Below are 26,031 nucleotides of genomic sequence, written 5' to 3' on the forward strand. Positions count from 1 at the left end.
AGCGATCACGGACAACCGGAAATCTCTACATAGAGAGCTTTGTACGGTGTTAATTAAAAGTGATCGTTTCCCTTTCGAATATAGGACAACGCTATCCCCGAACAATGAATATTTATTTAACCCTCAAGAGGATTCCGAGAATAAGGGAATACCTTTCGATTTTAATCGGGGAAAGATGATAAAGATGAGCTTAATATTATTATGCGAATGAGTTTGATAGAGAACACTGGAGTGACCTGAATACGAACCGTCAGTTTATGACAGAAAGAGATCACGGTACACGCTGAACTTGCAAGGACGCGTCTGCGTCGCGATTTCTAGCCAGTGACGAGCGCGGACCGACGCGTTGCAACGAAAACACACTCGCACGGCGGACGGTATCGATATCACGCTCGTATCGAATATCGTAAGGGACAATGATACAACCGGGGCTCATACACGCGCACACGCAAGCACGCACGCACGCACACGCTGTTCGTGTTTGAAACCCCGGGCGGCGTGCACACGCCGAGCTAAACCTCGAGTGCCTTCCCTCTCGCGTTTCAGTTGTTTCGTCGTGGATGGTGTTCCTGATTCGATTTTGCCGGTAAATTCAACCGTTTCAAAATTTCGTCTCGGATTTCTCAAGCGCCGAGCGAATTTTCGTGGATTCAAGAACCCTCCCGGGCGCGGGCCTTTGATTTTAAGAATTCCGATCGGCGGGCTTCGAATTTCTTTGGCCGGCGCGCAACGGCCGATTGCGCGCCGGGCGCAACGAATATTTCACGAGCGACGATTAAATTTGCCGAACGCGATATCCCCGGCGCGCTCGCGGGACGTGTAACGCGTATAGACAGCCGGGTTATCGATTAACAGTTAACATGGTAACATCACGTACGGCACGCAGACTTATTAACACTTTGCGGTTCTGCGAGTTGCAGTCGCCGTTCTATTTGGTTTCAGCTGGAGCGTACAATAATTCGCAAAGGCTACACGCGAAATTACATTCGATTCAGATTTTGTGTATTCATGAGGAGAGCCGGCAGACATACAGCGAAATAAACTGTCGACGTGTTTACATAACGCATGAGTCTAGGAGGTAACCGAAGCTCGATCGATCAAACAACGTTTCAAACGATCGCCGATAAATTTACGGTCTATTTGATCGCGGTTCACGCGCCCACTGTTCGCAGCTGAGGCGCGCGCGAGCGCGCGCGCTTTATTTTTAAATAGAAATTCTCTTTCCCTCGACCTTAGCCTATCGCGCGATACTCTTCTTCCCGGACCGTGGAAACGAGCCGGCCGGAATTGGTTTAACTGTTCAAACAACGCATTATTCAAAGCCCACTGTCTTGAATGTCAACACACGTTCGCGTTCGTTTCCCGAAATTATTTGAACAGCGACAAGCAATACCGAGCAAACACTTCGAAATGCATTCCTAATTCTCATTTCCATGCCAGGTGTTATTGACCAACAGGCAAAAGCTCTTTCTCGTGCCCTAATGGCTACGAATCCAGCGATCCGGCGTCGCGGTACGTCGGGTAATATCAACAAACACCGATCGCGCCGATAGAATGCGGACGTTGATACAGTTATAGCACGCCGGGACGTGTAAAATGCAATAACGTAATTGTTACGATCATATTTACATTCCGCCGAATACACCGAGACTTTACGCGCACCGGATAGGTATCCCGTTTGTTTTCGGCTGTCGGAGATTTGTTTTTTAACTCGAGAAATTTCGCGAAGCTCCGCGGCGCGCGCGTATCAATATTTTAAATCCCCGACAAAATTAAATATCCTTGCTCCTATCGGGAAATATTTGATATCGAAACGAGCACACGGAAAATGAACAGCGAGAGGTCTCGTTTCCCTCGGTCGGATCGAATTTTTCCGCGTACAGGTGGATCGCCTGGTGTTCGCCCCGCGCGGAGGAGAGGAAACTCACGCGGAATGCGTGCAACGCGTCGTGACGAGCAACCTTAATGTATTTACAGAGCTGAAACCCATTAACGCGTGTCTGCCAGTTGTTAACGGCCGGGCACAGGCTGGCTGTACGAGGAGCCGACTTATCGTCTCGCTTCCGGCCGTGAGAACGCCGTTACGCTCCTCTCTACGGCTTAAGACGCCTAACGATCGAACCGTTTCACCTATCTGACGTGTTTGTCGCGCGACGACGCGACGCGACGTCGGGATTTCCGCGTCGATCCGCTTACCCGGCCGATCGGCGACGAAATTTTGCGAGTAAGATCGATGCAAATGTTGCTGCGGATCGGCTTAACCGTACACCGCGCGGATAGAAAGAGAGATAGAACCGAGACAAGCGGCGGGAGGAAAATTGAGCGGACGAAAGAGCGAGGGAGACGGCGAGAGGGATTTTAATTCCAGCAGACGGGCGAAATTTCGTCCAATCGAAACATCACTGGACGCATCAATATTCATGATCTCTGCGTTACCTCGAATCGAATTTCGAACGGGTTATATAACAAAAATAAAAATAGCAGCGGCGGGAATAAGACAGCGTCGATATCGTAACGTCGATTCCAGTTGAAGTTTGCGCGATTGCAGACGTCGAAGCGATAGATCGTCTCGTGTATGCGATACTTCGCGTAGGAACAAAATGTATCGATGTTTTAGAAAATTACCACTGGAAATACGTTTCGAGTGCGAGCCGCGTTCCATTGGCAGCAGTTCCCGTAAAATTCACCTTCGGGATCGTTGCAGGATTTATACGATGCTTAATCCTGCGTGTCGCGAATTCTACTATCCTTATTCTGCACCGGTATCTTCATTCCAGATTCATCAGGATTGTCCGAGCGACACACATGTCGCGTGTAAATATATCTAGTCGTTAGAGCCTGCGTTAACACGTGTAGCATTATGCGCAGAACGAGCTACGAGAAGCGTAACGCCTGAAGATCTCCGCGGCACTTCAACGTGACACGTCAAACTGATTTAAATCGAAACGTCTCAGGACACTCCGCGGACGTCCGCGATTTATAAGTATACTTGAAAATCCGTTCGGCGGAAAAATTATTAAAGCGCGCGGCGTCGGTTGCGCCGAGCGATAACCGATCGTATCATTGATTAATAGAGAACGCGCGCTCCGGTTTCCGACGCGTTTCGATACGTTTCCGGTTTACCGCAGCAGAGTGCTCGCATCCCGTTCCAGCGATACCCGAGCGAAGATGATTATTCGCCGCTGAGTCATCGGGCACATATTAAACGGGCGCATCGATCGGGAATCGGATAGCGGGCTGCTGCTTATCGATGAATCAGAAAAATTCGAGGTAAACGTACTAGTTGCGTAGACGAGTCTATCAATCATACCAGTTACACGTACCATTGGCCATCAATCAAATCGCAACAGTATCGCGTGTTCCTCGCTCTCTCGCGTCTTCTATTTATATTTTCCCTCGATTCTGTGCTCGCCGGAGTCACCGGCCCGACTGCCTCTGCCTCTCTGCCTCCGCCGCGCCCCGCCCAGCCCCGCCGTCGGCTGGCTGCTCGTCGGAATCGATTCACGCCGGCAAATTTATCGTGAAATCGCGTCGTCGCGAATTACAAGCGCGAAGTAGTATCCGGTCCTGGCCGGAGGAAGAGTAACAAGACCGGGGGAACGCGGCGTAGGGAGGGAGGAGGGTGGGAAAAAAAAGACGAGACGTTGAAATATAGAGCGTGCCTTTCGCGCTTATTACGCGGATCCATTTATTCCGGACGAATCGACGTTCGGGGGACTAAAATTAGTGACGGCTCGGAGCCAGGGTGAGCAGGCCGGCTCTCGGAAACGGCCGCTTCCAATCGGAAAAGAAGGTCTGGCGGAATGCAGGTGTTCCAGCTAAGACGCGAATTTCAGACACGGCTACGCTCGTCCTCCATTTATCACGGGGCGGAGCCAGATATCGAATTAGCGACCGTTCATACTCGAGGAAATTACGATCGGACGAGAGCGGGGTGTCCGTATCAACCCTCCTTAATTCGATTCCTTTTGTACGGACGACGTGCGGCGTTTTCGTAACAGTGGAGTTACAACGAGAGGGAAATTTCCGTGCGCGTGTATAATTTAATTTTACACGCGTAAGCCCGCAAGACAGCGGTGCGCGGTTCGGAGTCGAGTGGAGAATCGCGTTTGGAATATTTTATTTTAGACTGAAAAAGCCGCGGACAGAGGATTAACGAGAAGCGCGTCGGTCGGTTTGCTAAATAACTAACAGAACATCGTGTTTTTCCTCTCGCGTGTAGCCGAACGAGACAGAAAAAAGGAGGAACGAATCATATCTCTCATTTTTTTTTCTTTCTCCTCGGAGCGAGCAGCGGAGTAGCGCGAGCTTCACGCTCGACGACGCGGGAGACTCGAGGGAACCTGCCAGCTTCGATTTTTCCGCGGGGGATCGCAAACGACGCGTTTAGAAACCCGGCCTAAAGGCGCCGCTCTAAAGTTAGACGAGTCGCTGTTCTCCGACCGCTAAGAATAACTTCGCCGTGTCGTGCTGTAAACAAACAAAGACCATCTGACATGTTTCCCGAAGTTGAACGGCTGCCCCGCCGCGTACGCCTCGCCTTGCCTCGCTACGCCTCGGCATCGCGGCGCGCGCATGTGTTCCGGCGATTACGGCTCGTATCGTTGCAATTTTACGCGATTTCCCGTTAGACGAACGCCGCGGCGAGCGCGTCTCCTTCTTCTTCCTTTCCGCGAAAATTTCACCGCGACGCACGCGAGTACCGTCCGCAATTTCCACCCGAGCGAATTATCGTGTTTACAGGAACGCTGCCCCGTCGTCCCCGTGATCCTACGGGCTGCATATAAATGGTAAATATTTGACTTGTAACGTTCTTCTGCCCCGTGGGGTGGGCAAGTCGACCTTTGTCCGCCGCTACGACAAAGTGGCCCTTGGAAAACACCATCTGTTACATTCCCCGAGAACAAGAATTAACGTGGGGCCACTCGGCAAACAAGAAATTGTACACCAACCCCTAAATTAACCGCCCCTCCGCGTGTTTCTTCTTTTTGAAAAGGCAAACCGAGGGATGGCAAGTGAATGTCTTTGGAGGATCGCCCCAGGTAACAGTTGTGTCCCATTGGGATCGAGCCACGATCTCCACCCTTACGATTTCTTTGGCAGTCACGCTCATTGTGGCCGTTTTATTTATTAATCATTCATCGCGACTTTTCAACTTCTCTCTCATAAAGGAAATCACTTTCATTTAGCGATACTTTTACACGGGTTCGTCCGGCGTACGCATGTTGCAGCGGATTATTCTATATCGAAAAGGGTAGGTGCTGAAAATATATATTCAGTGGAAACCGTATTTCCGACGTATTGAGGGATCTTCGTGCGCGCGTCGAGTATCGCGTGAATTATTCACAATATATTGAAAAAACGTTTCTCACCTACCTCGCAATTAACTGTGAATTCTTTTCGCGCCGGCACGATGAAAATATCGAGCTCGAAACACGAGCGAACACCGTTCGATGCATCGATTTCCACGAAAGCGGAGTGCTCCGCGACGAGTCGAGGCGCGTTCTCGATCTATTTCAGCGCGAGGACAATTCTCGAGGGAAAAATGGACGTCGGGAGAAACTGGAATCGTGTCGTGTAAGCAACACGCGTGAAAACTGGTCGTGTTTCCACGCGTAATTCGCGACCGACAGCTAATCAGCTAGCAGCGCTGTCCTAACGACGTTTACGCACAACACAAAACCCAATTCTTCCCATTTAGGACGCGTGTCTTAATCCTCGACAGCGTGCAATCCGAGCGTACGCGCCGAGCGGATCGAACAGTCGGAGACCTTCGAACCGCTTTGACACATTTTCGGAAACGATTACATCGTTCCCGATTCGTTTTTACGACGCGTCCGCTGAAACTGGCCGACTCGTGGGATTTTATCGCGTTCGGAGCGGGTCGTTGCGAATTTCTCCTCCTCCTCCTCCCCGCCCCTCGCTCGCTCGCTCGCTCCGGCACATTTTTTTTTCTCTCGCGCATCGATCGCCGCTCGTTTTTATCAGTCGATGGTAGTCCGCGTCTCTGTTCCTAACATTTATGCGAGCACAACGGCTCTGGCGACATTAACGGGAAAGTAAACGCTGAAAAATAACTCGAAAATGTACGAACTTGACGAACAGGTTGTCGCGCGGCCATTGTCGTTTGTCGCCCGCCGCGTAGGAGGACGATAATAGCGGCGCGATATAACAATGAAACGAGAATAGACGATGACTGCGAGCAGCGTCCGTAGTTTTCGCGGCGGAGAATTATTCGGGACGTTTCCGCGGAAAGTTAGCCACGCCGATTAATTCCCACCGATTGATAATCCATCGCCGCGACAACGCGCGACCGCGACGGCGCAACCAATGACAAACCGGAAAAAACTTGTCGACAGACTCCACGCGTACACGACGCGAGCGTCGAAAGTAAAAAGTGATCGTTTTAATTAGTCCGTTATCTTATCTAATCGCCGGGCCGACTTCGCGGAGCGATGCAAATAGTAAATCATGCCTCGGGTTGTTAACGTCGGCGTTACACGGGGATCAAAGCCGCGGACATTGAATAATCGAGGAAGAAAAAAGGACGAGCGGTAGGACTCGAGGAACACGCGGATGTAGATGTTACGTGTCATCGACGCGATTAAGACTCGATAATTTATCGTTGTTTTGGAGGGAAGGTTATGCTCGTCTCATCCGAGCGCAACGGAGATCGGAGCACGCTCGCGTGTTCCTTTCGATCGGTCGCGTTACAACCGTTCGAGCGGAAAAGAGCTTCGGTAAATGTTAATAGAATTATATTTCTTCCCGGCGACCGAGGCCCGCGCACGCGCGCCGCCGACAAAACGACCGCAAAATTTGTCCGACCGATCAAACCGGCGGATAAAGAGGCGAGGCGAGGAAGACCAATTTGTTTTTATCGGTCCTTTGTTTCCCTCTTCGGTTCTGTGCCCCGACCCACCCTCTAGGCCTCCCTGCCGCTTTGCGCGCGGCCGCTCGAATGCGAACGTGCCAGTTTCGATTCACGCAAAGCGCGTTAATTCGAGTGTGACTATCAACTGAAATGCTCCTCTCGCGATTTTATCCTGGAAATGGTCAACTGTTCACGCGAGCGCAGGTGCTTCTTCTCCTCGCGGCTGGCGCAATCGCATTCCGGAGTATACACTTGTTATTTCTTGCTCGCGTGCATAAACATAAACATACCGATTCGATACCGTGGCGAACCGTGGCTAACGAATTTCGTTCCGCGCAAAGACTCGCTGCCCTTTTATACTCGACGCATTAAAAGTCTTCCCGCGCGGACTCCGTTGAACGAGTCAGAGCGAAATTTGAATACAATAGTATTACACCCCGCTATACATACACCGCGTACGGCATGAGTAGTGCAAAATACTGTTACCTTTCATCATTCTTCTTTAATGTCACTCTGTAAATCCCTCTCGCTGCGTCTGACGCGAACAACGAATGGTATTTCGAGTTCCTCCGATATCGCCGATCGAAGTTTCGAAACTCGAGATTCGTACAAACAGATTTCAACGATAAACCTTCGAGTACGAACGTGTTCGTCGTGTATGGAAAAGTCGTAGTGTCCGCAATAGCTTAGGTCCTACGAGGCGTAGGTTTCCGAGGCACGGGCAACGTCCTTCCAGCGTGTCTGGTGAACCGCCACGCGGTCCGGGTCCGTCTACCGACCGGTTTGATCGCTCGTGTCGCCTTTTTCTGTCGGCTTTCCCGAGCGTTTCTCTTCGTCTCTATCCGGGCGACAACGGTCGCGGAGCGGTCTACTCTCGAAACAAACGCGCGCGTGCCCGACGGTTGGTTTGTCTGGTGATTCGCCGTCCCGCATTTCCGGTTTCCAGTCAGCTTTAACGAGTGACCTCCGCGCCGACCCGGATCGCGAGATTAAACGCGAACAAATCTCTCCCCGTCGCGCTCCTCCTCCCGGGTTTCCCCGGATATCGTGCAAACGCATCTACTCCGTTGCGCCGGCCGTGTAATAAGTTGTACGGATAGGAGTTCGATTAACCTCCGCGTGACCCCCGATAAAATTCAACCGAACAACCTGGCCGAATTGATTAATGCGCTGCGTAAGCGAGCCCGGTTCTACCGTGCCTCGCACATGCCGCGACTCGACGTACCCGACTAACGTTCGCGTGTTCCGTATGACTCACCGGCCTACAACCCAGCGAAAATGCTCATTATTGCGAGCGTACGGTGCGAAACGCGTATCCCGATGAAATCGTTCGGATATGCGCATAGATACCACTAATCCGTGTTAAAAGGAAGGGAAAATATTTCGAGAAGAGGCGAATGGAGTCGGTCCCGTGCGAGTGTTATTATTAATTTCGATGGCAGATACAACGAAAATATTCGATTCAAATGAAAAATTTCCCTTTCGGTCCAACTGTGTGTTCGAAGATTACACGAGAACGTATAATCGAACATTTGCAACGATTTCGCTCGCCGCGGAACGAAAGATGACTAATTTACGGACAACAAAAAAACCCATACAACTGGACCAACCTGTACGCAAAAATAAACTAATCTTGCGACTCCGTAATCCACTCTGGCAACAATGGTGACCATTGTGCGGTGAGCGCAATAAACGAGAACTCGGAGCGTTCGCAGCGATTCAGCCAGGGACACGAACGGGAGCGACAGGACTCATTCTGGCACGCGCGAGAGACATAAAACGCGGCGTGCCATCATAGTGAGCGCACCGGCAAAACTCAGAAATAAACCGCGTGTTCCCGGCCGAGTCCCCGTTCGAAACGCATCGCGACGCAGCGACGCGTTCCCCTTGAAACGTAACGGGAGAACGAGGGATAAACGCGATTGCACGGTAACAACCGCGAGAACATCCTGCGTTCGAGGTTTTCACGGGACGCATCGATATTTCCCATGCGCGGGGCGAGCCTCGCTAGCTTGCTAGCTAGCTAGCTATCTAGCTAGCGAGCCAACCGGCGTCCGGAGGATTTTATGCGATCCGCTGGGAAAGTTCAGCCGCGACGAAACGAGCGAACTTTGGAATCACGCGAGTAGAATTTCTGGATCGATACCTATGTAATTACCCTCTCTCATTCGATCAACGATCTTCCCCGGTTACGCGTGTGTTTCTCTCGACTCGCGGGATCTTCTCGTCCCGAATAATCAACATGGACGGCTACGACCAGCCAGCAAACTTGCTCGTAAAATCGCCCGGTTGATCGGTGTTTCGACTTTCGCCCGACCGGTCGAAAGGTAAACTTCCCGCGCGGCTGCGAAATATCGCAACTTTTGCCCGAAGAGCCCTCCCCCCTTCCCGGGGAGGAGGGAGGGGCAACTGGTTTCCAAGCGATTTAGTGGCATCGAATTGGACGGAGACCGGACACCGCGTGTATTTCCATAAAAAGCGTGCACGATAAAAATCACGTTGCACGGGGGACAGCGCGGCGCGGCGCGACGCGACGCGACGCGTTCCGCGGTTATCGCGGAGAAATAATTTCGAATAAATAACTCCGGGGCTTCGTTTTTTTCCTCTGTTGAAAAGCAGAAACGCGGGGGTGCCGGTGGCGTCGCTGCCAGAGGAAATCCCCGACGAAAACGATACGCGCGGCCCGGTAAACACTAGACCTTTTTTTCCAAATTTATTTTCGCGTTCGCGCTGCGGATTTGCGAGAGGCTTTACTGCCGCGCGCGAGGGATACGCGGCGCTCGTCGTCGTTCGCCGGGGGAAAGGGGAAATCTCGGGGGCGGCTTTAAACGGCGCACGACTCGGTGACTTGACCAAGTGCCGCGCCGGTCCCCGCCGGTCCCCGCCGATCCACCGACTGCAGTGCCGTCGTCTCCACTGTTTCTCCGGCTCCCTTGTTGCCATTGAAATAAGAATATCCGGACGCACAAAGGCGTTTTGGGTGAATGGGCCTGACGTAACTCTTTTGTCTCGAGCACGGGCCGCCGGTACGCGACTCTGTCCCGTTCGTATTCCGACTCCCGGCCCGCCCCGGACCGTTCCAACCCCCCTCCGCGCGACTCGCCCGTCTCCTCGACACCCCTCGGTCGCCTCTGGGCCACCGATGCGCGCAATGGGACGAGAAACAATGGTTTCCCGGTACAATGGCTCGCAATGTGAGTGATGCGAAAGATGCCATTGTAGCCGTGGCTACGGAACGTGGCATTGTTAACCTTCGATGGCACAACCTCCTTTTCTACCTTGCCGATCCGCTGCGTTTTCTTCCGAGCGGTGTGTGCCGCTTGCCAAACTGTCGTAATTCCAGCCGTCGCCCCTTGGCCGCCCGACGCGGAGCCGTCGAATCGCTCCGGGAAGTTTGTCGATAGTTTCTTAGGCTTATCGATTAAAGTACACCGTAAGTCGCGTCCACGATCGGATCGTGCTTTATCATATCATTTCCACCGGATAAAAAGAATAATCCGATTGGACGGGCTTGAGAGGATAATACTCCCGATAAGAAGGCGATGCTCGGATCGTCAACGATTCCTTGCCTCCGAATTTATATAATCCGAATGTAAACACGCAATATGGCTGCCGACGCGCTCCATCGTTCCTACACTTATTGACGTAGATTGACGTTAAGTGGGTAGAAAAGTTCGATTAGAGATTGAGCTAAGTCGAATCGTTAACCCATTCGCGCAGAACGAACAACCGAGCTTGGCGTGCCACTGAATAATAAGAAATATCGATACATTCTAACCGACGTATTTCCCTCCGACCTTGCATCTCTTAATGCCTCGTGTCCAATAATTTACTTCCGCGCGGTAGCGTCTCAATATCGCACTCTGCCGATACCTCCTCTGTTTCCTATCAGCAATGTTTCCGAGATGTTACGCCTTCCCCGCAGGAAATTCTGTATTTCATCTGAGATCCGCCAGACACATCCAATGGATTGGTCTGAGGAAATCACAATTCCTTTTTCTTTCTCCTCCGCGATTCACATTTGTATCTAGAGTCGTCGAAGCATATGGAGCCCGGGTACGAGGTAAATCTCATGCAAATAGGTTAACAGAATCTGAAGATCTCATCAAGGGTCCTTCGAATTTCATCAAGAGCTCGCGAAGCAGTTCCACTCGATGAAAAGAACAACGTATCATCTGCTCCAATTCCATTCCGAGTAGCTGGCTCCCCGCGTTAACATCGCAACGGTTTACGCAGAGCGCTTCTTCTTCTTCTTCTCTCTAGATCCCCGCGTCCCAACGGACCTCGATCAAGCATCCGCGAATCCTTCCGTGCAGACACAATGGGATACGAGGCGCTGCGCCGGGGATCCCCGGCGAATGTTCAATCTCGCGGATTCGCGTGTTCTCGGTTATTTATGGGTGGCCGTCTATAAAATTCGTGGCTCTCGCGGCCGAAGGGAAAAAGAGATACACGCCCCGGTGAAAGTGGTGCAAAAGAAACTCTCGCGAAATTCCCGATAGATAAGCGGGGCTCGAGAGACTCGGGAGGAACAAGAAAAGGACGGGGGAGAAAGAGATTGTCGGCAATACACGCGACACGTCGGCGCGGCAGGGGCGGATGGGGGGGGGGGGATTGTGAAACGTACGTAGTATACGTGCACCGACACACACGCCATAAAATATCGCGCGCGGGCCGAGTGTGTCGTAATACGCGACGTGAAGTGGAAGCGGCGACTACGTGTATAAGGAGAAAACAAAAATATCACCGATGCCGCTGCGACTGTCACGACCGGGTATAATTCATGCGCGGAAAAGTTTCGCATCGGTGCTACGCCCCGGCCGCCGCCACCGCCGCCACCGCCGCCATCGCCGCCGCGGCTGGTTCTTGTAGCCAGGGATCATTGAAGCTTTTACGCGAGTTTCACGCGTGCTCATAAAACACGGGGCTGGCGCGACACAACATCGTTAAAAAGGCCGGTGATTTTGTGTACAGATCGGTAAACAAGTCACAGCGAGGAACGCCGGACGTGTGCCAGCCAAGCGTCGCGACTGAGCTCGGGGTGCTGGAGATTTCGTTCAAGAGCGGATTCAGATTAGGAAATGGAGTATATCGGGGAAAGAACTGCACGGTCAACGATCTAAGTTTTCGTGGGATATCGGTGGATCGATCCGATGATGCCACGAATGATACGTTTCGATGTTCTCTCGATAACCGTCACGGTTTGCACACCGCAGTCGCTGAAATACGGAAGTTTCCGACTCATCGGATAGCATTTTAATTAATGACACGCAAACGGCGTGTAATCAGAGACAACCAATAGCTGGTCGCTAACGGGAGAACGCGTGTTTGAATGTGAAGGTACCACGTAGACGGGAACGCGTCCGGTAATTCGAGAAACAGCCTGTTCATCGAAGTGTGCGCGATCGAAACGATGAAAAATTCAGGCGGGCGCATATATTTTCGAGCATTCCGCGGCTAAGCACGATCCCGTGTCCCGAGTTAATCGACCGGCCGAAAACAATGCCGCGAAAATATTTATTCCCGGGACAGAAACCGGCCGCCGGACGATCGATTATTCAATGCCGAGTGTGCATTATTTACGGGACAGGAAAAAATGGAAGGATATCTCCACGGTCAACGATTCGCAAGAAGTTCGGGGATGGAGTCGGTCCGTCGCCGCGCGCGATAACTCGCGTACCGCGAGCCTGCTGATCCGCTTAGCGTATCAGAAATGCATAATTCATCGTCGACCCGATACGTGGGACGTATTTCAATAATTGCATCAGGTGTTGGATGAAAGGAAACTCCGCGGCAAGGTCGGCCGGCGTCTTTTTCGTTATTTTCATCGTCGTTTCTCGTTTTCCTCCGCGCGTTGTTCTGCGCTCCACGCAATTCATGTAAATATCCGCGCCAGGAGACAGTGTTCTAAGAATTGCTATTTATAGGATCGCAACATTGGAAACGTATCGATCCTGTGTCGCGATTAACATGTTATCCCGCGTCGGAAAAGTACCGCGAATTTTTATGAAAACGGAAATGAATTACACCAGGATCTAGAATTACCTCGGATCCTCCGTGTAACGAATATTCAATGCAACTCGATGCAACATGCAACATTGTCTAGATTCGCTGGCAACTTACGTTTCTTTTCAACGATATTCTCACGTTACGTTATTATAATTGCTCTTCCAGTTCATTAAATTGAATTACGAACACTTCGCGTCTACCGCGTGCAACGAGAATACACTCTGTTTATTATTTTCAACGGCCCGGCACGCGTTCTTTATCGGTGGAACGTATTCGAATTAATCATGAAGCTATTTAAGATGTCAAGAATTTGAGATAGGTCACGTATCGGGAGCACGGGCAATTCGGGCCGACACGGGAAGGATTTTCGAACGGCAGCACCGCCTGCATAATCCAACGGAATTCCTTGGTCGACGTGCCCGCTGAAAATCGACCGAGTTGCATAGGTTTTGACGGCAGGACGCATCAAACGCTCGTTTCCTCGCCAACGACGATAATTGCCGACGAAACGGGATCGTGTAAAGTTCAGAATACAAGAATATACAAGCGAGCACCTGTCGAATCGCATTATCGGTCACGCGACCAACGCTGTCGTGTTGTCGATGTGACCCAGCCATCTGGTTCGCCTATCGAATGACGCTGTCGATGTACATCATCGTGTTACTTGGGGAACGGTCGCCGAAACGCCCGGGAAAGCACTGCTCTTTAATATTTTTTCGCCCCTTCCTCCCCCCGTCGAGCGTTGTGTGTCGCTTCACCGAAACGTTTACAATATTCCCAAAAGCGTACAATAATTTACAGGCTTTCGGTTTTGATACGCAGCGCGATTCGCTAACCCACCCAGCGCGGGGGATTAGCGTATCGAAATTTGAAATATCGTGGCAAGCTAAATCTTCGTTGAAGAGCGTACCAGGGCTCGCTCCTATGAATCCCTATAGATCTCTCGAGGGGAATTAGCAAGTAAAATGACGAGGATGACTGGCGCTACGTAATCCCAGGTAAGATCGCTGCCTTAATCCCAACCTCGCGCTGCATTCAAAGAATTCTCCGGAATTATAAGATTATCGGCCGAAGCGACAAATAAATCAATGATCCGAACAGAGAAAACGTTTATGATTCATCATTATGGCCTCTTCCGCAGACCGCTTTCACGGAAAAATAAAGTTTCAAGATCTCAGTCCTCGTGTACGACAGATCAACCTTTGATTTCGTCTAATCCTGTTTGAACAACTCCGAGATAAGCAGATAAACAACGCCAGGCCCAAAGTGCGATACAGAAATTTCACGGGGAAACCGATGGGCAATTCCGTTTGGGTGCAACTTTCGAAGCGCTGCGAGCCGGGGGGAACAGGGAGTGAACGTAATGGATGGAAAGATGGTAATCGACGACAACACGAGACAATTTCGAGAGGCCCCGAAAAAGGACGATAGCCGGGGCGCCATGTATTTCTTGGCCGATAATAAAAACAGCCGATCGTACGGGTAATTAACGAGAAAAAGGAGAAAGCGGGTAAAGTGGCGGACGGTTTTCCACTGTAAACCCTTCGAGACGTTCAATTAGGCACCGTGCCAAACTAAACCCGGCTCCCAACAATGTTGCGCAGGTCAAATGTCGAGTGCCAAGCGACAAACCGAGATTTCCTCGCCATAAATTTCGCTCGCGGGGCTAACGATCAGATACGCCATCGGTAATTAAACCGGCGATAATTGAAACGCATTACGTAAACGCTCGATAAAGTTCCACCCGTGATACAGGGTAGAGAGAAGAGATTGGAAAAAAAACGCGCTCGACGCTTTCTCGACAGGACGCGAAATGTCTCTGCAATTAGCTCCTCTGATCTACGACGGCCGTGTTCGTGCGTATCAATCCTCGTTCATTTCAACAGGCACGGTGAGTTATCAGTTTTTACATAAGAATTAACGATGCTAACGACGACCACGATAATTGCCGTTGAGTCGGATTACAAGCGGTAAATTGTTTCGGAGCATTAAAACGTCCAGAATAAGCAAACATTCGCGATTCCATTTTCTTCCGGCTTTGATAATTGTAATGCTTTTATATGGTAAACGTTTTATGCCCACAGCGAGCGTTATTCGATTGTTTGCGAGCGGTATTTAATAACACAATAAATACACGAGTCGCATAAAATAAGAGGATAAAATTGTTTCGTGGCTTAGTGTTCTGCGATCTTGACTTCGCCGTTTCTCTTCGGTTACTAATTAGTATTTAACGATAATAAGGAAGTTTCTGACGTAGACGAAACAATAAGCGTCCGAAGAATTGTTGCTCGAACGGATGCTTATATAATTACGTATCGAGAATTTTAACGTGACTCAAGAACAGAATCTGAATAAAAATAAGCGGAACAATTTAATACCTGCTTGCATTATCGACGCCACGAACATCTTATATAAATTGAGACTTATCAATGATTTCTCGATAACTTATCAATAATAGCTAATGGTTACCTCTATGTATCGACTGACGTCGGCGACGGTCTTTTTAAAACAGTTTTCCAATAGTACACGAATTTTTTTCTTGCGCTTGATAACGAATTGTAACGATACAAGTAAAGAAAACTACGATAACATGCTTACGTAACTAATGCTCCTTTTAACGGTACGATTCCTTATTTAAAAAAAACAACGAAATACACAATTTTCGTCGAAGAACAAATTTCTCAACATCTGAGCACATAACGCAAACCATACAACTAATTTGTACAACTGTATCTTCGCAAACTGAAACATTGTATAAAATTTTCATGTAAAAATATTCCTACATTACCGAAAGATATGTCGTAGTATACGTGATACACGTTGTACAAGCTTGTGAAGAGCTACCGAAACAACGCGCGAATTAAGGAGCCAATCGAACATAACTCAGCGATGTAATCACTTTTGCCCGAATAAATTTTTTACACGTCTCGGAGGAGCGAGCGCAGAAGAAAACGAGTAAACGAGCAAAAGCCGCGCGGCGGTTCGCCGGGACGCAATTAAAGGGATAAAAAGAAAGAGATGCAAATTGGTTGGAGTGGCCGCGATCGAGATAATAAACCGTTAAGTCCCGACGCCACGCGGGCGCGCACGGTGCAACCAATGACGTCACTCGTGCCATTTTAACGAAGCGAGGAAACTGTTGTACTCCGGCCTGAGATATTGAATGGGGAATAAGTACGTCCCTCCTGCCTTCCCCGACCACTGGAAGGTCATTGCACACTCGTAAACAAACAGGACGCGCCGTCTATAGTACGCTCGGCCGCGTCACTGAACGTACACACCGATCTAATACCTCGGCTCAAGGTCGTCCAGTCATAATGCCCAGCTGCATATCGGTAATCGATTTAAATGCCGGCCGCCCAAAAAATCGGGGCAAAAACCGTGACCCAATTAACAATCGATCGCAGCTTCAAAGTATTTCATAAACGTTTCACTCTCGACGATCTTTCGCGATACAATCTTGTTACGGATCGTACGAAAGCGCATCGCAAAATACCGTTATACGTGTCTAAACGAAAGTTGAAAAAAGAATAATATTATCTACCCACCATACTAGCATCGGTAGCGCAAGAAATTTCAACGGTCATTTCACATGTAAAATACTATACGGTTCGCGTAAAAGACTAATCTTGCATTTCGAATGGTATACTAAAAATAGAGTTAGAAATTCAAAGATGGCGGTCGAGGTTACGGCGGGGCGGGCTTTCGCGTTTGAAATTCACGGTCGTCGTTCGTAACGGCGTCGAGCGTGTCTCGTAACGCGAGACGGCTTGCCGTTCGTTTGACATGACGTTTACTCGTGGCTCCGCGCACGAAAGGGTAAAGAAAACAGCGTTTCTCGTCTATAGCCGGTGTGTAGCCGGCCACTCTCTACGATAGACTGTACGAAATGGAAAATATGTTCTTACCTGTTGCCAATGATCCTCGAGCGACGGCTGGGCCGAAAAGTATCCGGTGTCGTGTATGTCCTGCAACTCCCTAAATATGTTCCCACTCGGCAGGATATCCATGGTTATTCCGGCTTGTGTGATCCGTTCGTAACTCGGAGAACTTCGGCACAGAGAAAACCGCGGCGAGGGCGGCGGTGATAAAAAAAAAAGAACCAACAGGAACCGAACCGAACGGAACGGAACGGAACGACGGCACGGCGTTCTCGAAGCGGATCGAGTTGAACCGGACGGGGGGAACGAACCAAATAAAACCGTACCGCCCGGTGGTGAAGCAGTACACGTAGAGAGAGGACTTAGATGGTAAACGCAACGCGGTCACTAACTGCACGCCGATACGCGGCTCGCGGCTTCAACGCACGCACGTACACGTAGCAGGTACGCACGATGGTACGCACACGTGCTTATCATCGAAGAAGCACCGACACGGTGGTCACCAACGTCACCGTGGCCAGGATGACCGACACACACAACGTGAGAATGAAAGACGAACGGAGAGGGAGAGGAAAAGTGAGGTTAGACAGAGAGACAGAGAGAGAGAGAGAAAGAGAGAGAGAGAGAGATGTATAGAGAGATAGAAAGAGAGGTAGGGAGATAGAAATCCAGAGTGGAGCGTACGAACCACACGGGTAGCTCTCCGGTGTGTACGAAGAGAACGAGAGAGGGACCCGGCTAACCGCTTCCTTTTTCCGCGCGCGCACAAACACACTACGAACACCGTTGCTTCGTACCGTGAGACCAATCACTCTTTCTCTCTTTAGCACGTTGCACCGCCTACCGGCGTTTTACTGTTGCTGCTGCCAGGCCGGCGCTAGTACAATCGTTGGAAAAGCACGCGGCGGCACTGCACGAACCACGAGATGTGTATAATATATATATATATATATATGTATATGTATATGTATGTATGTATATACCAGCGGCGGAGTGACAGAGAGAAAAAAAACTCACTAGAACGAGGCAGGTTGCGCGGCTCGACGCTCTGTCTGTTCGTGATAGCGTCGCGTACACGAGACACGCGCGACAGCATCCATCATACGTGGAAACGGTGACAACCGGGGAGACCTTGTGACCGCGGAACACGAAACGTCAAAACGCCGGCCGGAATCGCGACCCGTTGTCTGTTCGATTCATTCGGCTCTCTCGGTTAATCTCCAACAACCCCGTCACCGGCTTTGTTCCTCTCCTCCTTCGTTTCGTTCTCTCCGTTTCACTCGCTCTCCGGGGCCCGGTTATACTTTCAAACGCTCGTTTAAATCTCCCCGCTGCGTTTCGTACCGCTGGCTCCGTATCCGGTCCGGTCAACGCGCAGAGAAACTGCTGCCTTCACTTCCACCTCGCGTCCGTCCCCTTCCGCGAGACTCTCGTGTACCACCGTATACACACTCTCCGGCGGAGGAACACACGCGGCTTCGGGCCGTCAACTACCGGCTTTTTTCCCGCGACACTTCCATACGCGGCGTCGCGTCACCGTTTCGATCGGCGCCGGTCACTGCGATCCAGACAGAGGTATACGCGTCGCTGGGGATCGAGCACGATCAAACACCTACGAGATATTTAACACTCCGCAGGGAGCGACGATATCCCCCGACCGTTAATGCGTACAGACTCTTCCGCGCGAGCGCCGAAGAGTGACTGACGTTCCCTTACCATAACTGTACGCGAGGAGGCCCGAACGCCGCCGAGGAGGACCGAGCGCGCGCTCGCTGCCGGCGACGCGATACCGCGGCCGGCGGCCGCTTCGCATCGTGGCAGCACTGATCGGTGGCGTCGCGACGCCGTTTTCCCCCCAAGCTTTCCGCGAACGATCCTCTCGCCGAGGGTGCCATTCTCTCCTTTTCGCGTATCCTTCCGCGAAATCGGCAGAGGTACGTGTGTCCTGCGAACCTTTCTCGGGACGCTCTTGCGCTCGGCTATGTTGATCCTTAACGGCCGTAAGTCACCTCTGACGCGACAACAGTACTTTGTCCCTGCAAATAATATACATCGAAAGCTTATCGATAGTTCGACACTCGGACGTTTCTAAGACTGCTTTATCAAATGAATCGTTTGTAATAGAAATGTTGTTACTGAATATTTTTCATATGTTTGATGAAAACTGTAACTTAGTGAGAATCGAGTATACGTCCGATAAGGGTTAACTCTCGTGTCAGGGATGAACAGATTTTGGTATCTCGTTGTAGGGAAATTGGAATAGCACCGAGGCTTCGTTTTATTGTTTAAGTTGTATATTCAACGATAACTTTCTTTGCATAGATTTTCTCAAGTAATCGCGAATGAAATAGAGTATACGAAGGCACAGTTTGGTAGACGTGATATTGTTTATTACAGAAAAGATGCTTCGTTCTTGTCAAGTTAAATTGAAGTTAGTTAGCGTAGTCGAACGTTCGATTCGAGCAGACACGTGAAAGATTGTTACGCTCGCGTGTGCCTGCATAGGTAAACACTCGATACCGCAATCGGTTCGGGAACCGTGTGCTCGCCATAACTCGTCGGTTCCGTTCAAGCGTTGACCGCGGAGCGCGACGTCGAGCAAAGAATTATTTGCAAATGAATAATCGGGCCGTGAGTCAGCCTGTGTAGCGTGTCCGCGGGGAGAGCAAGGAGATGAACGCGTTGTGTCGCCGTAACGTGATTCATGGATTCTGCATGTTCGTTAAAAGCTGTTTGGTAGACGCTGGTACAGCGCTCGGGAATGCCAGATTAGATACGTAAGCGGCATTTATGGCGAATGGAATTAGAAGACCGGCTCCACTTATCAAGACTGTACCTCGTTTCCGTTCGAGCTATCGTTGTCCGGCTATCGCGCTCGGTGCCACGGGGAAAGTCGACCGCCGGATTCGAAGCGGTTGACTCCTTTATTTCTCGCTCTGCTCCGCTTTCCGCCGGCTGAGAAACGTTTTCTCGACCCTTGAACCGAAATACCCGCTACCTGCGCACGGTGTGTTGCAGCCGTACGGGAATAAGATCGGACGTTAACGTGGCAAGAGAAATATCGGCAAGATAAGTGGGAGCAAAGTGCCTCTCGGCGCGCATCAATATCGGTCGATTGTGAAAAGTAATCGTCTTGACTTTCAAATATCGCTAATACGCTCCTGATGAATTTCCAATGTTGCGTTCCGGCACCTGACCTCCAGTAACCTCTCAACTTTGATTCCCCAGCTTCCCGGGGGTACGTTCGGTTCTCTCAGTGGGTTAAGATGCTCCGGCACCATAAATATGGCGGTTGCTGTTGGATCCAAGCCCAGCCCTCGAAAGCTTTCTTGTACCGAGATACATAGGATCGTCGATTTTCGCCGTTAGCCGAGGGGGGAGCGAACCCGACAGAACGTTTGTTAGTCTGGAAAATAGTTGTACGGCGAATACATCCGTATGAAACGAGCACTCCGCCGTTCTCGCCCTCGTTAATCCATTCTTCTTCCTCCCTCCCAGCCGACCCCCCGTGGCCGCTCGTGGTCCACCTATTTTCGTGCGTTTGTATGGGGTGGAGAGAGAGGATGCACAGGCGAAATTTCATCGCGATACGATGCGCGCACCCATGTTGATGAATTTAACGTTTTCGTTCGACAGCCGCATTTCCTTCCCTCCGCCCCCCCAGCCGCCGCTCTTTCCGCTCTCTTGGCACGGATACACCGGAATACGAAGAAAACATAACCGTATCGCGTACAGAAGATCTCCGGTGCACTCCCGGCCCTCGACTATTTCCGATAATATCTTACACGGATTCTCTCTTGTAACAACTGTTAACCCCTTTAGCGTCGTTTTGTCAGCGCCCGTATATAGCAGCGTTCGCTCGTTACGAGTATTTTCGGTCAACGGGTCCCGGGCTGCCGCTGCCCGGAAGGTCATCCTCAAGTACAATGACCCGATCGTTAACCCTCTTTCGACCGTCTGCTGTCACCAGGGTGCAATATCCGAGGATGTCCTGAAATTCTGTATCCTCGTCCGCTCCGTTATCTTCGTGACGGCCGGCGAAAAAGTTAAACGACGCGCTCGGTCCTTCATTCGATCCATTCGCGTAGCGCTCGGGCGATATTTCGAAGCGAATTATTCGAAAGCGTTCTCGTCGCTATACGACGTCCAAAGGAATTCTAGATATTCTTGATTAATTGAAATTTTAATAACCAAACTTGCAGCAACGACCGTGGAAACTGCGCCTCTCGCTTCGATCCCCGTGCGAACAGTCTGATTTACATTAGACGATAATTCACGAAACAAGCTGCGGGCATTCTTTCTATTAATCTTATCTCCATTTCGTAAGAATTATCTGTTCCGTCATACATCTATCGAACAGAACCATTCATAATGGCGCGTTTAAAACGTGTTTCTCTAATTGCTTCCACGAGAGCGGACCGCGGACGCAAAACAGCACCGTACAAAACACATTTATCAATCGCGCCTGATAACCGCAAGATTAATTCACGGTACAATCTCCGCGGAATCTTTACAGAATGCAATTATACCTGAATTTCGTCTCGCATATTCCCGTGTATCCGCGCGCGCGCGCGCGCTCGCCAAGGTGAGCCGTGATCGTCGCGACGGCAACATTCGATGTACATATACACGTGTACGCCGCGTTCGCATCGTTCGCTCACGATTTTCACGATCGTGCACCGACAGCTCAAGAAACCACCGTAAGAGTGACGTAACGGCGAGTTGCATAATGCTGCGGCAAATCTGCAATACGCGCGTCTCGTAGTTGCAACTATTCGTGTCAACAGTTATTCTTCGAACGACCCTCGCCGGGCAGGCGATGCCAGTGCCTCGCATCCTTGAGGCAAGGAATTTATGGGACGAGGACGATGCCACGGGTGCTACTTAAACGTTAACGATCTCTTTCGGTCTGATAGCGTCGCGTCGCGACGCGGCGAGTTCATCGGACAATACAGGACTCGCTCGACACAGGACGTCTCGAATCAGCCGATTCGATCGACGGTTTCGGTTCGCGCACACGCAGCTGCCACGGTAAATCACGACGTGCAACGAATACCGGGGACGGTCGGCGAAATAAATTTTCGCGGGGGCACTTTCTGGACACGGGAAAGTCCGCCTACTAATGAGCACCCACGCGTGCACACGTAAAACGGCGCCCGGCGCCGGTATTTGATATCGTTCCCGCGTATTTAGTTGCTGGCGCAACACTGTATTTGACTTGACGGAACTTCCGCCGGGGAATTACGGTCCTCTAACGGAGTCTGTGTACTTCGAGCGACGTTGACGATTTATGAGTCTCGCGGGTACACGCATACACACGCGGGGGAAAAATGATCGTGAGTTACGATGATCGATGCGGAAACCAGCCGAAAGGAATATATTTATCGTTGCGGAGAAAATTTCGGGAGAAATGATCTTCATTGTGGCGATGTACATAAGGGAACCAGCATTAGAGACGGGACCCCTATGGTTGTAACACGGGACGGAAGTGGTTTAAAGACGTAAAGCGCGACGAGCCACTCTTCAAACGGATCCGTGGAAGAGCCTCGCATGAGGGTTGACCGAATTTCAGGATATTTCAGATGATGTACGAGCTAATGAAGCGTTCATCGGGGATAACGATCCAGGAGAGTGTTAAGAGCAACTTCGGGTTGCTTTATTAGAGAGCGTCGGGACGTAATCAGTTTAATTCGAGCTGATTGAACGACGGTAACGTGCTTGCATATTCACTGTGAACTTAATGGCGTCTAAGGAAGAATCGAATTTTCGCTCTCAGCAGTTGCCGCATGTGCAAAATCTAATGGTTAACCGCGATTTCATGTCACTTCTCGGGGGCGCACTTCCTGCCCTCGTGACTTCGCCCCGGTGGTCCATTAGAGACTGAGGAAGCGGGCTGGTCCTCGTGAACCGCAAAATCATGCTATCTTGGATGGCGCTCTCCGCTTCGGTTTGTACTGTTCGCTTCGAGACAGCTTGTACAAATCGCTGCTACCGAAGAAAACGAACGTGCTGGCATCGTAAGGGATGAGTAATTCGATATTCATAGGAAAAGTCTCCTCGGACGCGGAGGGAATTAAAATCGCGTACCGCGGAAACTTGCATAACCGTCATTTTAATTCTGTTTACCAAACAGTCATACCGAGATGATTAATACATTCCGACATTATAAAACATCCTCGGTTCCAGGAAAATATCAACGCGAGGAAGGAAACGTGCAATTGGTGGATCCGTTCAATTATGTGAATTATTTGTAATACTTAATCACACCGTTTATCTTCGTTAACGAGCACGAAGTCCACTACTTACTCGTTCCAAGTCACGCGGACGGATGATGGAACGGTCACATTCTCGCGAGTCAAAAATTCAATTGCACCGACGAATAAGACGCCACGCGCGCTCCGAGGATTCCTGAAACCTCCGAATTATTAACTGTTCGGTAGGCGGCATTCAATTCCATTTGCGCGGCGCGCCGGTTTTAATGGTTAAAAACTTAATCTATTTTAATTACCTTAATAAGTTTGCGCCGTAACACTCCCTTTATGCATAACGAACAACCCTGTCCTTTGCATAACTCCCGACAAATTCCCTATCTCGGCCGGTCGGTCCCCTCTTTTTAGGGGCCGAGATTTCGCTGTCACAAAAAAGCGCCCCTACGTAATCCCTGCACCTGATAACCTGGCGCAGGTCAGAGCCGAATTAAAATCAGTGACGTGAAGTCGCTCGTGCCGGTATTTATTCCCCTACCCTCCCGGCCGATGTTTGCCCTACGGAACACGTCTCCATTAAACTCAGATAACATTTGTCAACTTCAGGCACATAAGTGCGCGCTGCGGCGGACGTTTTCTAAAATAGTCCCCGGACGATGATATTCTCGAGGGTCGAACGCGAAACATCGGCAATTAATCTCTCTCCTTTTTATCCGCGTCTCGCATCCGAGTCGATTCGCGATAAATTCGCGTCCCGCGGAACGAAGCATCCGGGCGCAAGATAGTAATAACAAATGTAACTTTACGAGTCGCCCGGATTATAGTATCCGATTGTCACCCGTGAGAAAGAACGGCGCCCATTTTTGCGCGCGTTAATACGAAGATATGGACTCCGCGCAATATATCAGCGAGTATTCCCCGGCCTCGGACCTTATCCCCTTTATTCGAGTCGTGGCACGCGTAGGTACACACTTCGCCTACCGCGAAAGCGCTCGTCACACGGAACGTGCTTAGTTTTCTACCGGCAACACACCCACGTCGCGCGAGGAACGTTCGTTCCCGCAGCTGAAGGCTTAATCCAACGCAAACAGTCCTTCGAAAAGTCGCCCGGAATCTCATTGATAGAAAACCTCTGTACCGCTATATTTCTCCCCCGCCCCTTCCGCTCGGTTTTCTTCCCGTCACCGACTCGGGTCTACGAACAGCGACATCCCGATTACCGGCAACAACCCTTCGAATCTCGCGGCGACAAGAAACGAGCGATCAAGATTTATTACCCGCAGTTAGAATAATTCACCATTGAAACTCCGCCGGTGGTTCCCTTTTTCTAACTCCGACCGGAATACTTCGCCCCGAATATTTCTAAAGTATTCGCCGGAGGGAAAACCGTTAGCTCCGGGAATATACGCGCTTAAGTATTCGGGGAATTAATTTCTCGAATACTCCCCGACTACGGCGTCAACCGTATTTTAAACGGTTTTTGCCGAAGCCGACCGACACGAGCAGCGGTACGCTGTGCCAAGGTTTCTTTCCGTCAGAGGATGCGCGCCGCGAAATTTTGGAAGCTGCTCGCCGAGGATAGAACGGTGCCTCGCGGAGCCAAGAAGAATCCTTTATCTCGACTTGTCGTAAAGACGTACGGTGAGCACCGAGCGTGGAAACGGCCGGGATGGGTGACGGGAGGGAGTGCCGCGCGGCACGAAATTTCACTTAGGCTCTTGTCGGGGGTGACTTGCAGGGGTGAGTCACTGTAAGTATCCCGCCGGTGTATCGGGACAAGCTCCGTGCTCCGTTAGACGTACGTTGTGTTTCTCATGTATATTTCGACGGTCTGCTGGGGCCAGGAGTCGGCTAGAAGAGCTTCGCTGATCCCTTCCAGGGATAAAAAACACGCCTGCAAGAAACCGCGCTTTAATGGACGAAACGAGTTTCCAGCCACACGGAGCAATATTGCTTCCGCCTTATTTTCCCCCCGCTTCCTCTCTCTCTCTCTCTCTCTCTCTCTCTGCCGCTCCGATGCTCCCCTCTTTACGAGAATGCTTCTTGGTCCACGATGGAACAACACCGATCACGCCATGCATCCCTCCTTCAGAACCATCTGCACACTCTGCACTCTCGTGTCAGGTCATCCTCTACGTTGCGCCGCGTTGGAAATTAATACGACGTGGTAAAAGCCAATTCGATCGATCAGAATTATTCCGTTTTAATCGATACTCTTCGGTTTACTTTCGTAGTAATTTCTGTTTTGAAACGTATCTCGTTCGAATCGATCGTTGGTGTTTGAATCATTTCAAACGTATAGTTTTACTTCTACGGTGCAACCGGTATGATATTTTATGGAGAAAAAACACGAGGGGTATGAAATTAACGTCGTTTAACCGTGGAATGGGCATTCCATCAACAGTGATCGAGCGACACTTAGAGGGCGCCGACGTAAACGGCGAATAATAGGTTTTCCACGGAAATCGAGCTCTTCGTTTCCTTGAACACACTTGAAAATGCATTGCTGGCGGTTGCGGCCTCAGCGGCTACGCTCATCGTGCGCTTCGTACTGTTGCCGATGCGTTACACCGTGCCGTGCTTCGACTCGTTGGAATTACGCTGCTTTCGATGCGCATTATGCAAATGGAGAGCCGTAAACCCATAGCGGAGGCTAGGGGGGAGAGTGTGTAGCATCTAGCGGCAACATTGGGCACAATAGAATGACGTTACGTCTTGCGGCGTGACTCTCGTTTAGCGGCGGGTAGAGGACTCCGACTTAACGATCGAAGATGATTCATCGATCGTTTGGAACACATGGATGGTGATTGAACATGGCCAGCCAGTCAGCACGGGCTAGGTATTTAAACGTCTGTATTCGTGGACAAGGCAACACCGCCGTGCTGAACGGTGTGTGTATAGATTCGTTAACGATACACGTTTAGCGTTCGTCAGTGGCCTCTGTCGAAGAGAAAAAAACACGCGCATCCGTCGGCCGGAGCGTAAACATGAAACAGGAAGTCCGTGAATCACTGGCGACCATTACGCGTTAATTAAAACTATCGAGAAAAATTCGATGAAA

The 26,031-nt window shown here is 50.5% G+C and overlaps 1 protein-coding gene across 2 annotated transcripts in view; it reads right to left on the reverse strand.

The window, feature by feature from the left end:
* LOC116424976 (Krueppel-like factor 6) overlaps positions 1-26,031 on the reverse strand; it is a 373,050-nt gene that overhangs the window by 313,840 nt on the left and 33,179 nt on the right. For both annotated transcript variants that reach the window (XM_076369589.1, XM_031972080.2), the window contains exon 2: positions 16,792-18,800. In XM_076369589.1, coding sequence (XP_076225704.1) covers positions 16,792-16,893 — 102 coding nt within the window. In that variant the 5' untranslated portion in view covers positions 16,894-18,800. The remainder of the gene's footprint in view (positions 1-16,791; positions 18,801-26,031) is intronic.

Source organism: Nomia melanderi, chromosome 7, assembly GCF_051020985.1.
Source record: "Nomia melanderi isolate GNS246 chromosome 7, iyNomMela1, whole genome shotgun sequence".
Lineage (NCBI taxonomy): Eukaryota > Metazoa > Arthropoda > Insecta > Hymenoptera > Halictidae > Nomia > Nomia melanderi.